Source organism: Sphaeramia orbicularis, chromosome 7, assembly GCF_902148855.1.
Source record: "Sphaeramia orbicularis chromosome 7, fSphaOr1.1, whole genome shotgun sequence".
Lineage (NCBI taxonomy): Eukaryota > Metazoa > Chordata > Actinopteri > Kurtiformes > Apogonidae > Sphaeramia > Sphaeramia orbicularis.
In genome coordinates this window covers 38,982,179-39,000,806 of record NC_043963.1, presented here as the reverse complement: position 1 = coordinate 39,000,806, position 18,628 = coordinate 38,982,179, and the positions used below count along the sequence as shown (strand labels likewise).

Here is an 18,628-nt window from a genome sequence, read left to right as displayed (position 1 = left end):
GTGATTTCAGCTCAAATTGGGGCATTTTTAATGTCAAAATTCCTGGTTAGTTCATGTGTTTCCTGTGTTGACAAAGGAGGTCAAAATCACTAAAATGTCTTTGTACACACCCATAATATGAGATGTAAAATGTATCTCACAACTAAAATGCTTTGTTAGTAACCATGATACTGCATCTCACATAAACTCTGAATCTTAATATATGTCAGAATACACTAAAACTCAAGCCAAAATACACTGAGATAATAATAAAAGCTACCTCCATGTTTTAATATGTGAGTTACATCATAATGGCTTATTCCTTCTTTAAAAAAAAAAAAAAAAAAAAAAAAAAAGATAACTAGTATCTTGGGGCTGTAAGTATCTTTTTTTCCTCTCCATCTCCATCCAGAGCAGCAGATGATGTTGTTATGGCCTGAGGCAAATCTAAACAAGTACACACATGGCCTGGCAGCTTTTCATATGCCACTGAATTTACATCTGAGGGGGAAAAAGACAGCTGACATGAATTACCTGTCCTGTCTTCTGTTATGTTCGACTCGGTCACAGTGTCATAAATGGACCTCTATCAGTATTTGAGGTGAGCTACTGTAAGTGCGGTGACTGGGAATCTCATCCCTGCTTGCAGGTAGCCAGATTTACCTAGAATAATTAGGAAATGCTTCTGTAAGAGATGAAATAGTATGTCTATATGTTTGTTCTCTTGTGTTATTGCAGAAATGCAGGGAGGGCTGTGTTATCCATAGGTATTAGAAACTGAACACAGTAGCATGTTTGACAAATTTATGACTGTGTTGGAAAACTGCAGCCGGACTTATTTGCATGTTAGACTAGATGTGAAGGCTGATATTGGTCTTTATATGACCACTTACCTCAATTTATGGTAGAAGGGATAGTAACATCATATCTCATATATCATATCTGTTTTTCACACGTTCCTGTAATTGATTTATTTGAAATATGTTGAAAGAATGTATTTGTATTTAGTAATGACAGATGAAATGGTGATAGTCTGTCATCATCTTGATCTGGAATTTCCACTATTTCTACTATTAGACATTATGTTTCCTTCAACAATAGTCATTTGATTCTACAGTTTCATGTTGCAGAGTAAAATACTTTGTGCTGTCTTGAAATTTAATTAACTAATGTGTTGACCCATAGGGAACCTAGACTCTAGAGCCTCTGATACAGTTTCTTCCTTTACTTTCTTTACTTTCTTGGTAAATTCTACTGGCATTTTCAGTCGAATAACCTCTCAGCTGGCATGTCTGTTTCTGCACATACAATTTGACACCATGGCAGCATGGTCCTATTGTTTATCTGATGCTATCTAACCCACTTTAATGATGATTCTATGATTCTGGGCATAGGGCCATTGGGAGACCATTGTATTTCAAAATTACTATTATCTCCAAAAATACTGGTCCTATCAACTTGTCGTTTTTGCTTGTCTCTTCCTTGACCACAAATACATAAGCCGAAACTGCAGCAGTCAGCTCTTTCTGGATTTTGTGTGATGCCCAAGACACACAGACAGAGTCCACTTCCCTTTTATAATATAGGATAGGAACAATATTATTATTATTGTCGGTTAATGCTACCATTTATGAGCCACAGAACAAAGTGTTGCTTCCAAAAGTCATAAAGGAGGAGAACAATAAACAAAAGAGGAGGGCAGAACTGAAACTGCCAGCAAAGCTAATGCATAGCTAACTTCTCATAGATTTATCTTTCATATCCTCAACACAAGCTTTATGCTGAAGTTGGCATAAAAAAATTCCATCAACTTGGCTTTCTTTTTTGTATTAGCCTTGGCATGCAAATGAAACTCTGTGAAACTTGTGCAGATACATTCCCATAGCTGTCTATACATCATTCAATAGGGGGCTGAGACAGTGAACTATGGACTGTTGTTGGGAATTCCCTCTAAAACAAAGAGCATCAGCCAAATGCTGGTGTTAAATTTATCCTCCAGGTGTTAAGCCCAGATGAGACCCATATGTGACCTCCTTTTCCTTTACTCTGCAGCATTAAACATTAACATTAGACCTGCATATGGAGGTTTATGCCCCCATTCTTCTCCTGCTGTTTCACTGGGGAAATGTGTAATTAAGCCGTGTGTCATGTGGCTGTCTAGCACTGTGCTTGTTTCCACTCCAGTCTGTCTGAGCTTCATATGCTCAGAAGAATAGCAGTGGGTGTGAGAATCATGTTGTTTTGGGGTTTTTTTTATTTACACTTCCTTGCTCTTTAAGTACTGAGAGTGAGTGACACGTGAGGCAGTAAATCACTCTAAACAGTAGGTGTTTTACAGTGTGCTGAGTCTGTGGGTGTGGAGGAACTACTGAAAAAGCAGCTACAGTACAGTGATTGTGTTCAGGTTGATAACTTCTGGTTGTCTATCAACTTCTGTACAGAAATGAAAATAGTTGCACATCAGTGATTTTGTCAGCCAATCTGATGTGTGTATTATGTCTGTTAAACCTCTTCTCAGTGGATTATAATTAGTGTTGTCTCCCTTACACTTATGAAGTACCCTAAAATGTGCCAAAGTGTCAATTAGTATATCAATTGACCAAAGAGATTACCTTTGCCATGTTATGATGTTAAGCCCTGAAGGTCAGAGCTGATAGGTGGAATGCTGTGTACATCAGTGCATCTCAACTGATTTCATTGATTCGATTGTCATTAAGACGCAAATCACTTTTATAGAACTCAAACCAAGCAAGTTTAGTGTTCTGAAACTGCCTAGCAAGTACATAAGCATTAAAAAAAACATCTCTGCATACAGAGGACATTACTTAATGGTACATTTAAAAATCTATTTTGATCCAATCAGTATCTTATTATTGTATTCTTCATCTTTTACTGGTTAAGGTCTTCTATAACACACTTTGTAGTAGGCTGGGGGTTGTTGCTGCTTTATGTATGCAATTTTCTATAAGTCTAATAAGAAGATTAAATAAAATAATAAATAAATACAACAATAACAAATAATAAAATAAAAAGTATTCTAATAAACTGGGTGAACATCCCAACCACTTACCCAATAAGGCCTACAAACTGAGGATGACATGTCACACACTTATGCTCATAAATGTCTATACTCAGTGATGTATTTGTATTTCAACACACTTAATTTTATTTAGAGTTCAAGAGCATATAAAACTACACTATGGAAGCAACAAACAGTGCAATCTACGCAAAGTTTTACTGGGATTGCATTATTTGTCAGAATTCTAATGAATCTGACTCATGTCCTGTGATGAAAAAGTAGGTAGTATTACTATAACCACCAACCACCTGCTGTAGCTTTATGACCCACGTAAGATACGCCCCTGCATTTGCAAGCACACTAACATATAACATATATAACATGAACTGCAGTTTGTTTTTTCTTTGTTTTTTGCCAAGGTCAGTAACATACGATAGCAGATCATGTCTATGTCTTGATTTCACATAAAAGCGGAATCAGGGTGGATATATTTTAAATAGACATCATTACCCTCCAAAGTACTTGACCCTGGTTCCGTGAGACAAGAGGAACAAGTACGGGACAAAGTAAAAAAGGAAGCAAGTATGTGAACACCACTAATTTAACCTCAAGCACACCAGCACTTCCTGTGTCTAAATTCTTAAATGAAACTTTTTCCACTAGTAATCGCTGTACGTCAGCTACAAGGTCAGTATCATCATAATTATATAACATAATGCATTGTATTTGCAGAGATATTTAGCGGTTGAATCGCCATATCTATCACTTTAAGCTGTTTCCTGTGAGCATCGCTGTGAATTGGAGTTAATCTGAATATCAGTTTTAAGTGTCATGAAAGTAAAATGATATTATTTATCTGTTTGCATGGTAGCGGGGTTCTGTTATTGAGAACTCCTGATTACTGGTACTTCCTTGGTGCAATGACAGCTGTAAAGTGTAACCCTTTTCGTGTTCTCCGTCTCAATTTGTTTATGTGAATCCAGATAAGCAATAAAACCCACCTTTTATCTCCCATCACACAGAGTCCTGCTTTGTTCCTGCTCCCATAAAGCCTTGTTCCATATAACATCATACAGATTTACATGTAGATATATTTACACACACAGACAGATGCAGTCTGATACAAAAACAAAGTCTTTCCTAGATGTTGCAGTTAAATAAGGAGGCACGTTGTTATGGCCGATGCCAATATATATTAAATTATATATTAAAACAGTGCCGTTGGACAGAACTAAGGCATACATTAACCACAGAGAAGAACACATACAGCATCGTCAACATCATCTGCAATGCCATTTTTACACTTTCTCCACCCTATTTGACATACTTTGACATGTTTTTTACTGAAAGAGTCAAAAGTAGGTCCTCTACTGCAAAGGGCTAGTTTTATATTCAGTATTAATCTTGTGTTATTTAGTGTTATCTGTGTCAGGTAAGTGTATAGCATAGATTTTTGCCACAGAGCACAAGCTAAGTTGCTAAACCTGACCTGAACTATACTTTTACAAATATAAAATTTAACAAAATACATAAGAATTGAGCAAAATGCAAACTTATATACAGACTATAAAGATCACAATTAAAATAGATCAAAAATGAGCTGTATGTTATTTGTAACACCATGTATTAAGTAACGCTGCATGTTTAATAATTGACTAATACTTTTCCTTTGTCCCATTTAAAGTTATAATACTGAAACTGGTAATTTATTAGGAGGATGTCTGCAGGCGGGTTTTAGGAAACTGCTGTTATTCATCACCTATTTATGCCTTATGTTGATATGAGAAGTTGTTAGAAGTCTGTTTTTTTGTAAACCTAATTCAGTTTTACTACCTGAAACTCAAAAAAATATATGAAGTAGCTTAATGCCAGACTAATCACTTTTTTTTTTCTTTACCTCAAATCTCTCATTCTTGTATTTTCCTGTTTCTGTCTTGTGATCTCCTGCAGAAGCCGCCATGGGCTGTGTGGGTTCAAAGAAAGAGCAGGAGACTCTTGGTAAAGGAACGGGGAATGATGAGCAGCAGAACCGTGCACAAACAGCCCACTATGTCAAAGACCCCACCACAGGGAACTCTGGGAAAAATGCTGTAAGTGAAAGATAAAAGACTGTGAAAACTAAGTAGAGATGTAACGCAATAGTTTATAGTAGAGATGTAGAGTCCAATGTGTTGAATTAAAAGAAAATAGTCCTGTTTTACAAAGTGAAAGAGTATAGTGCGATATGTATTTGCCACTCTGAGTCACTGTGTGTTTCATACAGGAGCCTTCTGAATATGTTCCTGTCATTTGTTGCGAGTTTGCATACTGGTCAGACTTTGATCTGTGCCATGGGTAAAATAGCTGCACTGTGTGTTAAGTGTGGTTCCTCTGGCTAGTGCTTCCTGTGTGCTGACTGTAATGTCTCTTTTACCCTCGCTAAAGAAAGAGGAAGTGACAGAAGCAGAACCAGAGCACTGAGGCAGGAGATGTATGATTAAAACTTCAATATTAGGCAACATCATCTAAGAGATCTTAAAACTCTAACCTGATAAATTATCTCATAGTCTAAATGTAAAGATGTTCAGTCTGATTGTCTGGTCTCTGCACAGCTCAACTCTCTGCTGCTGTTGTAACAAACAATTTCCTGCAAAGGATCAATAAAGTATCTATCTTTTGTGTGACATTTGGAAAAATGAATTCTTACAAACAGAAAATCCACCAAAAGACCGTTTTCATCAATAACATGATTTTCAAAGTTGGTTTGATAATATCCTTCCTTCCTAACTTGCTTTGATGTGTTATCAGTTTGTTCTGCTGCATGTCACATTTCAGTTTAGTTTACAAAGTAGTCCTGTTTTTCCAATTGCGTCATCTTTTCTCAGAAATTTGACCTAAAGGGAATCTTGTCTGGTTTTCACTTACAATGAAATAAGGAATGTTAAAAATCACGCTAAAAAAAACCAGAGTATTGATTCATGCTAACATTTAAGGAATTTACATGTACAAATATGTACAATAAAATTTCCATGCAGCTCATGTAAACTGTTGAATCAAAATGTAAATATCATGTCAGTGTTATGAATAATAATTGAATAAGGACCGCATGAATAAGGCTGAGGATCATTTCTGACCTTCTCACACTGTTGTTGTCTTTACAGAGCAAAATGCCATCCAACGCCATGTCTTCAGAAGGTGAGTCCCCTGAGAATTACAGTAACACCATCTCTACACACACCATTTGTGATACAAGACTTATGCAAACATTATCGACTCACATTATCAAATTTAACCAATTATAAACCGCCAGGTCTTTCGATTGCAGGTTGTTTTTAGAGTTTGTCAGCAAGACAAGTCACACATACAGTGCTGTTAGTGTCAGTGCTGCTTAGTCGTGGTAACATGTTTCTGGTATAAAAAGAGGAAGGAGGCAAAGTGTGTGGGTGCAGAGCGATAGCCCCTTGTACAGCCTCCCCACAGAGGCCTCTGCTACACAGGAGACCAGTCCCACTGCTATAATTATCCAGCAGGCAAGGAAGTCCGTTACAGTCAAAGTATGAGGAGCCGAGTTTAACAAAGATAGATACACATCAGAGGTAAAGCCGTGCTTGTATTTAAAAAAGTAATACAGATAGATACGAAGCTACTGAATGTACAAGTATAACCCATGAAAAGTCACATTCTCAAGTACAAATATATTTTCTCAACATGTTACCCATCTGCTGACATTAAACCTTGAAAGCTGCTTTTCACCTCAAATGTGCATTATCATCTTTTGATTTCGATTGTGTTGCAGGTGAAAGCATTGCCATGGCACTTTATGACTATGAGGCCATTCATGATGGAGACCTCGGCTTCAAAAAGGGGGACAAGCTGAAAATTTTAGAGGAGTAAGGACACCGCAGATGGAATCATTTGATGCTTAGCTCACAGGACTTTGTTTGCTGCACAGTTGTTTGATGTTTAGCTGCTTCTAAATTTCATTTTGAGCTCTTGGTAATATATGGTTTATCATATCATCGTGGACAGGAAATGCTCACTGTCGTTGTCCTCTTTGTAGATCGGGGGAGTGGTGGAGAGCCATGCTAATCAGTACAGGAAAGGAAGGCTACATCCCCAGTAATTACGTAGCTAAAGATACTCTGGAGGCTGAAGAGTAAGTTTCACGTTCATACACATCAACAAATTTCAACATTTTTCTCACTATGTTACAGTAGAAGTACAAGTAGTAGTGGTGTATTACTAGTAACTATAATAAAAGGATATAAATTGTATCATGATTAGATTACATTACATTACATTAAATTGATCCGTTGGGCAGAGCCATCCAGGAAATTAAGGTCCCAGTTGCAGATATTAGAAGATTAAATTAGATTATTAGATGATAAAAAGGAGAAGAAAATAATAATTACAGCATTAACAATAAAAACAGTGGCAAAAACAGACCATTGCACATATAAGTAATGATAATAATAATGTGAGGACTTTTTCAGTTCTACATAGTAGTAATGAATGAAGGGGGAAGCAGATTCGTTGAGAGGTTTCTGTTCTGTACTAACTGATCCTTTTCCTGTTGTTTAGATGGTTCTTCAAGGGTGTGAGCAGGAAAGATGCTGAGCGGCAGCTGCTGGCCCCTGGGAACAAAATAGGATCCTTCATGATCCGAGACAGTGAGACCACAAAGGGTGAGTAAAACCCATTAAAACTGGAACAAAGAAATGAGTTTATACTGTTACATGACCACTGGATGCAGAGGTTGAGTATCTATATTCTTACTCTTCTATGGACTTACCTGTATATAGCCTATTCATTGTATATACCTCTCATCTGTAGTATAGAGTTAGCTTTTGTATATTTCTTTTTGTGTATTTTGTTAATTTCAGAAGTACTTTAGTAGCACATGTGTATTAATATTTTATTCTGAAGCCTTTGTACATTCCTACTTTTTCTTAATACTCTGTGTGATATTTATTTATGTATGTATGTATGTATGTATGTATGTATTTATTTATTTATTCATATACAGTCCCTTTTGGACTAAGTGTTTTCGCTGCTAAATTGAACTGATTTTCATTGTTCCTGTGACTGTGATAATAAAGATCTATTCTATTCTATTCTGTTCTATTCTACATTTATGTACATACATTCATCTGCACAATTCCTAAATAAATTTAAATCTAAATAAACACTGTATCCTTTCCCTGGCAGTTGTAACAGGGGGGAAGAACTAAATTTAATTTATGGCTTTAACCTTTTAAGCCATAAAAATATGTAACAAGCACTAACAGTGTTTCTGACCAGGCATCTCTTTCACTGTGCATTTACTGTTTGATTATAAAGAAGTTTTAGGGCATATTTCTTACTATGAACACCATACACTCACTTGAACAAAATAAAGTATACGATTAAGTCTTTGTTTCAAGTCTAAGCACATCCAAAAACCTCTATTACTGTCATTATAGTCCAGTTCTCGAATCGACCTTCCTATGAAAACCACAAGAAACATTTAATAGGTCACTTAAACATTCAAAACAAGCTGCAAATATCCTCTATCTGCAATACAAGTACTAAATATTTAGCATCAGCATTTAAAAAGTCCCCACATACAGTGACAGTTGCTGTCTTTGTTTCTTTTTCACTGCAGGCAGCTACTCTCTGTCAGTCAGAGACCATGATGCCCACTCTGCTGACACTGTTAAACATTATAAGATCCGTACGCTGGACAACGGAGGATTCTACATCTCTCCCCGCATCACCTTCAGTACACTGCAGGAGCTGGTCAGCCATTACAAAAGTGAGTTTTATTGACAGTATGTGTCGAAGAAGCAAAAGAAAAATCTGTGTTATTGAGGAATTATGATAAGTTTGTTTTCATTTTCCCTTTATGGTAAAATGTCACAAGCTGCCATCGATGAGCAATGTGTTGATTCACAGCACACTCTGCTGGTTAAATAAATGAGTTCACCCTGAGCTCACGTCATTAACCCTTTAACAACGGCAAGCTCTCTGGCTTTCTGACACTATACAACACTTTATGGCAAGGAGACAAGGAAATGTTTCAGACACTTCTACACAGGCTAAAAAGAAACACCTGGAAATAACAAAAAATATGAATCCATAATATGGTTACTGAATGTTCAAGACCAAAAAGGATGTTTGAGCAGATGTAAAATAGTTGAAAGTCTATTTTTGTAATCTCAAAAAGTTTCATTATGGACATTTACAGTAGTTTCTGATAATAAATATGCAAAAAAAAACAAAAAAAAACTCAAGTCCATTTTTTTCTTTTTTTACTAAAACACACTGTTTTAAGCATTTATTATTTAGAATAATGGTAATTAATTGCCAGATATTGAAATTTAAGATATTCCTGAAAACAAAGGTGCAAAAAATTGGCAAAAAAGACATTTTCTGACATTTTAATTATGAAGGAACGATGAAGACACCTATGTGGCCTGTTAAAAAGGCAGTCTTAAAAGTGTTAAGGTCAGAAAAAAGAGCATGCAATGGATTTTTACTAAAAGCAAAACTAATGAAGAAAAGGAAGTATTAAAATACATACGCAGGCTGATTAACATAAGGCCATGATTGTTGTTATTTCTATTCCAGAACAGGGAGACGGCCTCTGCCAGACCCTGACTAACCCTTGTCTGAGTCCCAAACCTGAGAAGCCATGGGAGAAAGACGCCTGGGAAATCCCACGATCATCACTCAAACTGGAAAAGAGGCTCGGTGCCGGCCAGTTTGGAGAAGTCTGGATGGGTGAGACAGACCTAAATGACCTTTTTGCACAGTCAGATGTTTTTTCATCACTCAGTTACTAACTTTAAGTTTTATTTTGTTTGAAGCTACATACAATAAGCACACCAAAGTGGCAGTGAAGACAATGAAGCCTGGCAGTATGTCTGTGGAGGCCTTCATGGGCGAGGCCAACCTGATGAAGACTCTACAGCACGACAAGCTGGTCCGACTCAATGCTGTGGTCACCAAGGAGGAGCCCATTTATATCATCACTGAGTACATGGAGAAAGGTCAGTGTGTTTGTTTGTACCTGTGTTCCAGCACTGGAAGTGTGTTTATGCCTGTATAGTACATTTGCAAACTGTACTACACTTTTATGAATCCAGTTATAAAAAGCCAGCGTTGGGAAACTTAAAATATGTCCAGTTACCACAACAAATATGCAGTTTTTTTTTGTTGTGGAAAGTCTCATCATTTACAGTAAAACATGTATTCACTGTAAGAGGGAACTAGCAAAACAACCATGAGTGGACAGTTTTAGCAGTAACATTTGCAAGGGGAAATTTAAATTAATAATTTGGCAGTAGCAAGTAATGTGGTAACATTTTTACTAAAAAGTAAAATAATGTTAAATACTAGAATATTAAAGCAGAATGTTAAACACCACATATGTGCATACTGCTCCAGCCACTACATTTAACCTGTAGTGTTACTTTCATTCGCATATTGTTAGTCGCATAGCCTCATTGAGTCATACACTATATGAACAAAAGTATTGGGACACGTTGAATTCAGGTGTTTCTGTTCTAACAGGGGTCTGGGATACAAAACAATAAACAATAAATATCATTGTATTGGTTAGTTTTGTTTAAATTCCTCAGAGATGGTTTTTACTCTCAACATTGATATTATTATTATTATTATTATTTTTTTTTTTTTTTTATCCATGACTATGATTTTACATGTTATACCTCTAAATTTCTAAAATATTTTTCATGTGTGTCCCAATACTTTTGTCCATATAGTCTATGACTAAGGCAACTATGCTATGAGGCTAACAATATGTCACTTTAAGTCAGTAACTCATCCCTCAGTTAACTGTTGAACCGTTACTGTTCATTTATGATTGATAGATAGATAGATAGATAGATAGATAGATAGATAGATAGATAGATAGATAGATAGATAGATAGATAGATAGATAGATAGATAGATAGATAGATAGATAGGTAGATAGATAGATAGATAGATAGATAGATAGATAGATAGATAGATAGATAGATAGATAGATAGATAGATAGATAGATAGATAGATAGATTACTTTATTAATCTCGAGGGAAATATTATCTCCTCAACCTCCTGCTGTTTATAGTTATATTCTATGTTCTATGTTTATAGTTATATTCTGTTTATAGTTCAATTCTATTCTATTTTTTCTAAGATGTTCATTGTTGCACTGCGGGGCCGTAGAGTTTTTGTAATTTCAATTTTCTGTGTGCGATGCACATGTGGCAAAACACAATAAATCTGTCTTTGACGACTGTATATGTCCCATGTGTTTAATAAAAACTTTATATATGCTCACAGGTAGTTTGCTAGACTTCTTGAAGAGTGATGAAGGCAATCGTGTCCAGCTCCCCAAACTCATCGACTTCTCTGCCCAGGTAAAATGAGTTCGAGGTTCATTCGTCTACATGTGACAGATGGCATGACCAGATCCTCCAGTTGTTTGGCTCTTTGTGTCTTCACAGTGTGACTCCATTGTTTGTCTCTAGTCTAACAGGATGTCTTTTGAATATTCACATTTTTCCTGCAGTACACTAGTCTGTTGTTTATAGGAGCTGTGGTTTGGCTACACCAGTAAACATGAAATGGCTGAAATTATTGTATTGGATGAATAGTGAGTTATAAACTAGTTTTCAACACAATACTCTGAGCCAAAAGGAAATAACTGTGAAATTTGATTCTGAAGGAAAATATTAGTTTGACGGCATCAACACATCTACATCTGTCCATACAGACACCTAGAGGCTATGTAGGTTTAATGTGTTTCCAGTGTACTTATTTACATGTAGGTTGCACTGGTTAGCATGTTTAGAAATACTATGACAATGACAAAGCAACTCCCCCTTGTGGAAAATCTGCTAAATATGAATAATTCCACAAGGAACTTTCCACTGCACTGAATGAGGTTTTTCATTTTGATTACAAAGTACAGAGAGGGAAAGGAAGAGGAAGAAGGTGAAAGTCAATATGCGTGTTTTGAACCAACCCTACCATGACTGATTTGGTAAGAGTTTTAGATTGTAGGCTTATCTAATTCCAACATACATGAGATACACGACGAGAGAGCAAGTATGAGTAAAATCTCATGTTTTTTACAATAAACTTCCATTATATGCCAAAATCCTCCTTTAAAATCATCTATAAATGCTCTTAAAATAATTTGATGCTTTTTGCTGGGTCTGCTACCTGGAGATGTATTAGAGAAAGAAGACAAGTACCTCTTTAAAATTCTTTTAACTGCTTCCAAAAAGGCCATGACAAGGAACTGGCTCAAAACTGATGCACCCCGTGAGGATCAGTGGCTATAATAGAGGAAATCTACTCCATGGAAAGATTGACTTATTACCTACAGATCAAGGAACATATCTTCATAAAGTGCTGGAGAAAATGGCTGGACTATAAACAAAACAAAGCATAATTACTACTGTCTGTCATTTAAATAGTATGTGTTCAACCAGTGAGCCCTAGTTAAAAATAAAGTATTAAAAAAAATGATTTGATGCAGTATAATTACGTATAAAATGATATGGTGATCAACATAATTACTGAACAGGTGGATAAATTCTGCTCCTGTCTAACTGAGAGTGGCTGTTTGCTTATTTGTCCTAGATTGCAGAGGGAATGGCTTACATTGAGCAGAGGAACTACATCCACAGAGACTTGAGAGCTGCAAACATCCTGGTCAATAAGGCTTTGGTGTGCAAGATTGCTGACTTTGGCCTCGCTCGTATCATTGAAGACAATGAATACACAGCCAGGGAAGGTATGTGTGTGGGTGTGTGTGTGTGTGTGTGTGGATGTGTGTGTGTTGTGTAGCCAGGTATCACCAGCAGATGAGATTAAGAAATTTGGGAAGTGATTCCTGGAAATGATGAAATAGGAGCAGCCCCAGTTTCAACAGATTAGGGGAAATTTGTGTCAGTAACATGTTCTAATTTCAACATGAGTGACAGCAGAGAGTGAGAAAATTTAGAAGCAGCTGTCAAGTGACTGAATGGAGATAGGGTGAAAGAGTTTAAGAGGATGTGTAAAATGGGAAGGAGATGATTAGATTAGATTAGATTAGATTAGATTAGATTAGATTAGATTAGATTAGATTAGATTAGATTAGATTGCATTGCATTACATTACATTGCATTACATTAGATTAGATTACATTACATTAGATTACATTAGGTTAGATTAGATTAGATTACATTATATTACATTAGATTAGATTAGTTTAGATTAGATTACATTACATTACATTACATTATATTAGGTTAGATTATATTATATTACATTACATTAGGTTAGATTAGATTAGATTAGATTACATTGCATTACGTTAGGTTAGGTTAGATTACATTACATTACATTAGGTTAGATTAGATTATGTTATGTCAGATTGGATTACATTATTTTAGATTAGATTAGATTAGATTACGTTATATCCGATTAGATTAGATTACATTAGATTACATTTCATTACATTACATTAGGTTAGATTACATTACATTACACTATATTACATTAGATTAGATTAGATTAGATTACATTGCATTATATTAGGTTAGATTAGATTAGATTATGTTGTGTTACATTACATTACATTACGTTAGGTTAGATTACACTACATTACATTAGGTTAGATTAGATTATGTTATGTCAGATTAGATTATATTATTTTAGATTAGATTAGATTAGATTACGTTATATCCGATTAGATTAGATTAGATTAGATTAGATTAGATTAGATTAGATTAGATTAGATTAGATTTGATTAGGCAGAAGTTTATTGATTCTTTGGGCAGAGCCCTCAGGAAAGTGAGGTTCCAATAGCAATACAACACCTAATATACACACAAGAAATACCACAAGAAAATAGCAAAACAATAATTATAAAAAACAGGAGTGAAAAATTGCAATTGCACATTGTATAGTACAAACAAGTGGCAAAGCAGTAAATAATAATAAGTAGCGTATTATGTTATAATATTATAATACAATATAGTATGCACTGTATATAAAAAATACATATATAGTTTAATGGGCTCAGAATAAAAGTTATGATAAAGTGATGACAGTAATAAAAGTCATAACAATGATGTGCAAGTAATATTTTTTATTGTATTATATTCCAAATATAGTTTTAATTTTTTTTTTTTTTTTTTTTTTTCAAAATTTCCAAAAAACCAGGGGCCAAATTCCCCATCAAGTGGACTGCCCCTGAAGCCATCAACTACGGCTCTTTTACTATCAAATCAGATGTTTGGTCTTTTGGGATCTTGCTAACAGAGATCATCAGCTATGGACGCACACCATACCCAGGTAAATGAACCAGTCTTTCCATTTCATATCCAAAATGTGTTTATTCAGGTGTTACAGGGCTACAATAACACTGTGTTCAAGTGGTCCTATCATCAGTCACCTCATGACACACTTCTAGAGGAAAAAGATCTGTGCTCTGCAGCCTCTAAATCCATTTATCTGCTCTTGTTTTCAGGGATGACAAACCCAGAAGTAATCCGCTCCCTGGAGAAAGGTTACCGAATGCAGCGCCTCGACAGCTGTCCCACTGAACTCTATGAAATCATGCTGGAGTGCTGGAAGAACAAGCCCGAGGACCGTCCCACATTTGACTACTTGCAGAGCGTACTGGAGGATTTCTACACAGCCACAGAGAGCCAGTACCAGCAGCAGCCATGAGATTTCACAACCACAGACACATTTCTTATTAAGTTACTTTCTATTGATTCATATGACCAAATCCTGTTTCCTAATACAGTGTAGTTTAGAAAAAGACAAGGGTTTGTTGTCAGCTTCTGTATTTATCTTTCTCAGTCTGCCATTCACATAAACATACTCGACTATATTCTAACAAAGGACTGTACAATACTTGTTGGGGGAGGGTCCAAACTCAGATTTTTTTTTAAGTTTTGGGGGATTTAACTCAAATTGGAGTGAATTTCAGCACTGACATTGTTCATATTTCAAGACAATATACACTGTTGTCCATAAAGTTGGAATATTGTTGTTTTTAGATGCATTCCTCTTTTTATTCCTATTTAGGCACATCAGTAATCACCTTTAACCTGGTACAATGATTACATACTGAGTCCCAGTTACACTTTATCTAACAAGAATAAATCACATTGTCACAATCATTTCATGAGATATTTTATTCCAACTTCATGGCTAACAGTGTAATTCTAGTACAGAGTAAAGGGATTCAGTAAGTACTATTTGTGATCTTTATCAATAATAATATGATGACAACACAGTCCTACCTCAGCAGATGCTGTTTGATAAAGCGCTGATCATAGGCTAGTGTGGAAACAGCTGGGTCAGTTGTACTATGTTTTTATGATCACAAAACTCAACAGAAACTACTCAATTTTTCACAAGGAGCAGACTTACAGACCATCACTGTTTTATTATTACGTTCTTGGTGGAGACAGGCCTTGCTCATCTGCAGCTTTTGAAAGTCATCTATTCATGTCTAAGCTTTCTGTTACTTTTATAAGTATGACTGGCGGACCAAATCAGGTTGAGAAAATGCCTGTTGCTTCAAAACATTGTGTAAATTACACATAAACACAATGAAGGTTATCTGTACCACTCATGTCAAATAAATGTGAAGAACACACTTCAAAACACAAAAAACTGTGAACGCATCGCGTTGTCCTGAATCATTTGTATAGTATGTGGCATTTAGGAACAAATTTGCTCGTACTGTATAAGTAATTCTTGCACAATGCTCATTGTGTACAAACCACAACTAAGTTTCAGCATAAAATAGATTATAGCACAGTGGTTTAATGGTTCAGGGAGGGTAAATTAGGAGTCTGCAGCAAATAGAAGAAAATAGCAAAAGTGTTTGGATGTTGAAGCTAGAGCAAAAGAATAGGACATTTATAAGAAACTGATCCATCAATTTGAGGAAAAAAAAAAACAAAAACAGACCGTCTTGTGCACATTAAATGTTCTGTATTTAACAAAACAAAGCATTTATGTAGAAAGCTTTCCTACTTTTTGACTATAACAACCCCCAACCCCTATAATTTTTGTACAGTCCCTCACACTCACCGCTGTTGAAGGACTTCTACATTACATGTATATTATGTATCAGATGAGCATGGCTGCCCCATACACATTATTATACAAATATTAACTGCAAGACACTCACACTCATTTTCACAAGCAAATGGTTGCAGGCCACCTGAACGCAGTCACATGGAAAACACTGGATTTAGTTATGCTCCAGCACTCAGTGTTCATCCATCAAAGAAAGGTACAACCCCGATACAGATGTTCACTTTGAAGCACAGTGTTAAGCTCATTTTGTCTTGATATCAACAATTCAGCAGGCACAGGTTTTATTCCCATCTACTTAGATGTACAGTGTTTTACACAATTCTCAACATGCATATGATTGACTATGCATAAATCTTCTATTTATTGTCCATAATATTTTCCATTATGCTGTAGGCTGTTTCAGATGTGCTCCTTATTGTGCCTTTTGCGGGGGTTGTTTCTTTTCTTTCAGATTTAACATTGAATAGTACATACATGTGTATACAGTATATACATATAGACTCTGTAAATGCAAAGAAATAAGAGAGCTCCGGGATAGGGTCATGTATAATGCCTGTTGATTCTTTTAGCCCCTGTGAGGTTTATTTTTATTCAGGAATGAAAGGAAAAAGCAGACTGTGATTTTTTATATCTTACTGCCTTGATTTGTCTGTATGGAAAATTAATTTATTCATGCACATGCATTGCATTAAACATGGCTGTATCTTGAATGTAGTGAACTTTCCCAAAGTATGATCTACTTCATCATCATTTCTTGTTTGGATTACATGTTTCTCATGTAGCAGTTTTCACATAACTAATGAATGTTAGGAGGAGCATATGCAAAAATATTAATGTTGCAATATTTCTTACTGCATTATGTTCATTTAGGTATGTGGTGATTCATAAATTATGTTATGCTTACTTCTTTGATTTCTTTAATTGACCAGGTTCCTAAGATTGCAAAGATTTGGTATGATGACATCATCATCCATTCAGGGAGAACAAAATATATGAAATGTGACAATATTGAATTGTTGCCCAGTCCTGTACATAAGATGAATATTTTTCTTTGTCAAAATAAAATCTTTTGCATGTATGGTAATAGGCTTGGGTTTATGCAACTGTGGTGAAACTTTTGAATAAACTATTATAGAAAGTAGATTCTACCTGCGTGGCTGCCTCCATTGTGGTAAATGGACTGCACTTATATAGCACATTTTCTACACCTTCATGGTGCCCAAAGCGCTGTACAAAGCCTCACATTCACCCATTCACACAAACACTCATACACCAGCAGGCGGCTGCTGCCACGTGCGACTAGGAGCAATTTAGGACACTTCAACCTGTGGAGAGACGGAGCCAGGATTCGAACCACCGACCCTTCCGTCATTGGATGACCCACTTTACCAACTGAGCCACAGCTGCTATTATAATATTAAATACACACTGCCCAGCAAAAATGAAGGTCTCACACAAAATTTCATTAGACTGCCTTTAGCCTTGACCACAGGACACATTCCCCAAGGCATCATTTATTCCATACAATGTTAAAAATGTCCTAACATTTCCATCTATAGTTGCATTATTTATTTATTTTTACCAAAATCTTGTATTGATGATGGAGAGTCAGACCACAGTGTAAAGTCTTCTCCTGTACATCCCAAACATTATCAATAGGGTTCAGGTCTACAGTCTATGGTGGCCAATCCATGTGTGAAAATTATATCTCATACTTCCTGAACCACTCTTTCACAATTTGAGCCTGTCATCACATAAAAAAAAGAAACCATTGATGGAAAACCTGGCCATTCAGTATATTCAGGTTCAGCTGACCTCATTTTATGGACACATAATGCTGCTGAACCTAGACCTGACCAACTGAAGTATCCCCAGGCCATAGCACTGCCCCCACAGACTTGTACTGTAGGCCCTTGGCATGATGGGTAATCTCCTCATCCTCCTCTCTTGCATTACCCTGATGCACCCATCACTCTGGAACAGGGTGAATCTGGACTCATCAGTCCACATGACCTTTCTCCATTGAAACACAGTCCAATCTACATGCTGTCTACCAAACTGATGGTTATTTAAGAAATAAGGATCTATTCACAAAGAGCTTGATGGATCTGAAACAAATTAATCACAGCAGTAATTATCCAAAAACAGAGGACTATTTTTGACCTGTCAGTGTATAGGTCACACATTCTATTAATATGTAGTATGACCTGGTAGACAGAGTAAATATTCTAACCATACATACATATATATTAAAACAACAGGCTTAAATCCCAGTAGGTCTGTCATACAGACACATTTCTGATTGGTGATTTTACTAACTTGAAGACACCGCCGCAAAACTGGATGTTTTTTTTTTTTTTAGTTTTTTATTATCATCATCAAGTTTAATGAAATAAATATAAATGTGCAAGCAGAACATAGAAGCAACGCTTCCTGAAACAAATTGATAGCATATTAACAGTCAATATAACAGTAGCGTTGATGGTCGTGTTTTCCTGTACTAGTTAACAGTTGAACCTTTTCTAGGTGGGTCAATGGAACACGTT

The 18,628-nt window shown here is 35.9% G+C and overlaps 1 protein-coding gene across 2 annotated transcripts in view; it reads left to right on the top strand.

Moving 5' to 3' along the window:
• Positions 1-17,221, top strand: part of hck (HCK proto-oncogene, Src family tyrosine kinase) — an 18,012-nt gene extending 791 nt beyond the window's left edge. The window contains exons 2-13 of one of the 2 annotated variants that reach the window (XM_030139316.1): positions 4,949-5,088; positions 6,139-6,172; positions 6,774-6,867; positions 7,038-7,133; positions 7,559-7,662; positions 8,622-8,771; positions 9,587-9,739; positions 9,826-10,008; positions 11,307-11,383; positions 12,615-12,768; positions 14,184-14,315; positions 14,491-17,221. In XM_030139316.1, the coding sequence (XP_029995176.1) occupies positions 4,957-5,088; positions 6,139-6,172; positions 6,774-6,867; positions 7,038-7,133; positions 7,559-7,662; positions 8,622-8,771; positions 9,587-9,739; positions 9,826-10,008; positions 11,307-11,383; positions 12,615-12,768; positions 14,184-14,315; positions 14,491-14,693 (1,512 nt within the window). In that variant the 5' untranslated portion in view covers positions 4,949-4,956 and the 3' untranslated portion in view covers positions 14,694-17,221. Of the gene's footprint in view, positions 1-4,930; positions 5,089-6,138; positions 6,173-6,773; positions 6,868-7,037; positions 7,134-7,558; positions 7,663-8,621; positions 8,772-9,586; positions 9,740-9,825; positions 10,009-11,306; positions 11,384-12,614; positions 12,769-14,183; positions 14,316-14,490 lie in introns of both variants that reach the window. The other variant, XM_030139317.1, reaches the window with a different exon arrangement.
• The last annotated feature ends 1,407 nt before the right edge of the window (positions 17,222-18,628 follow it).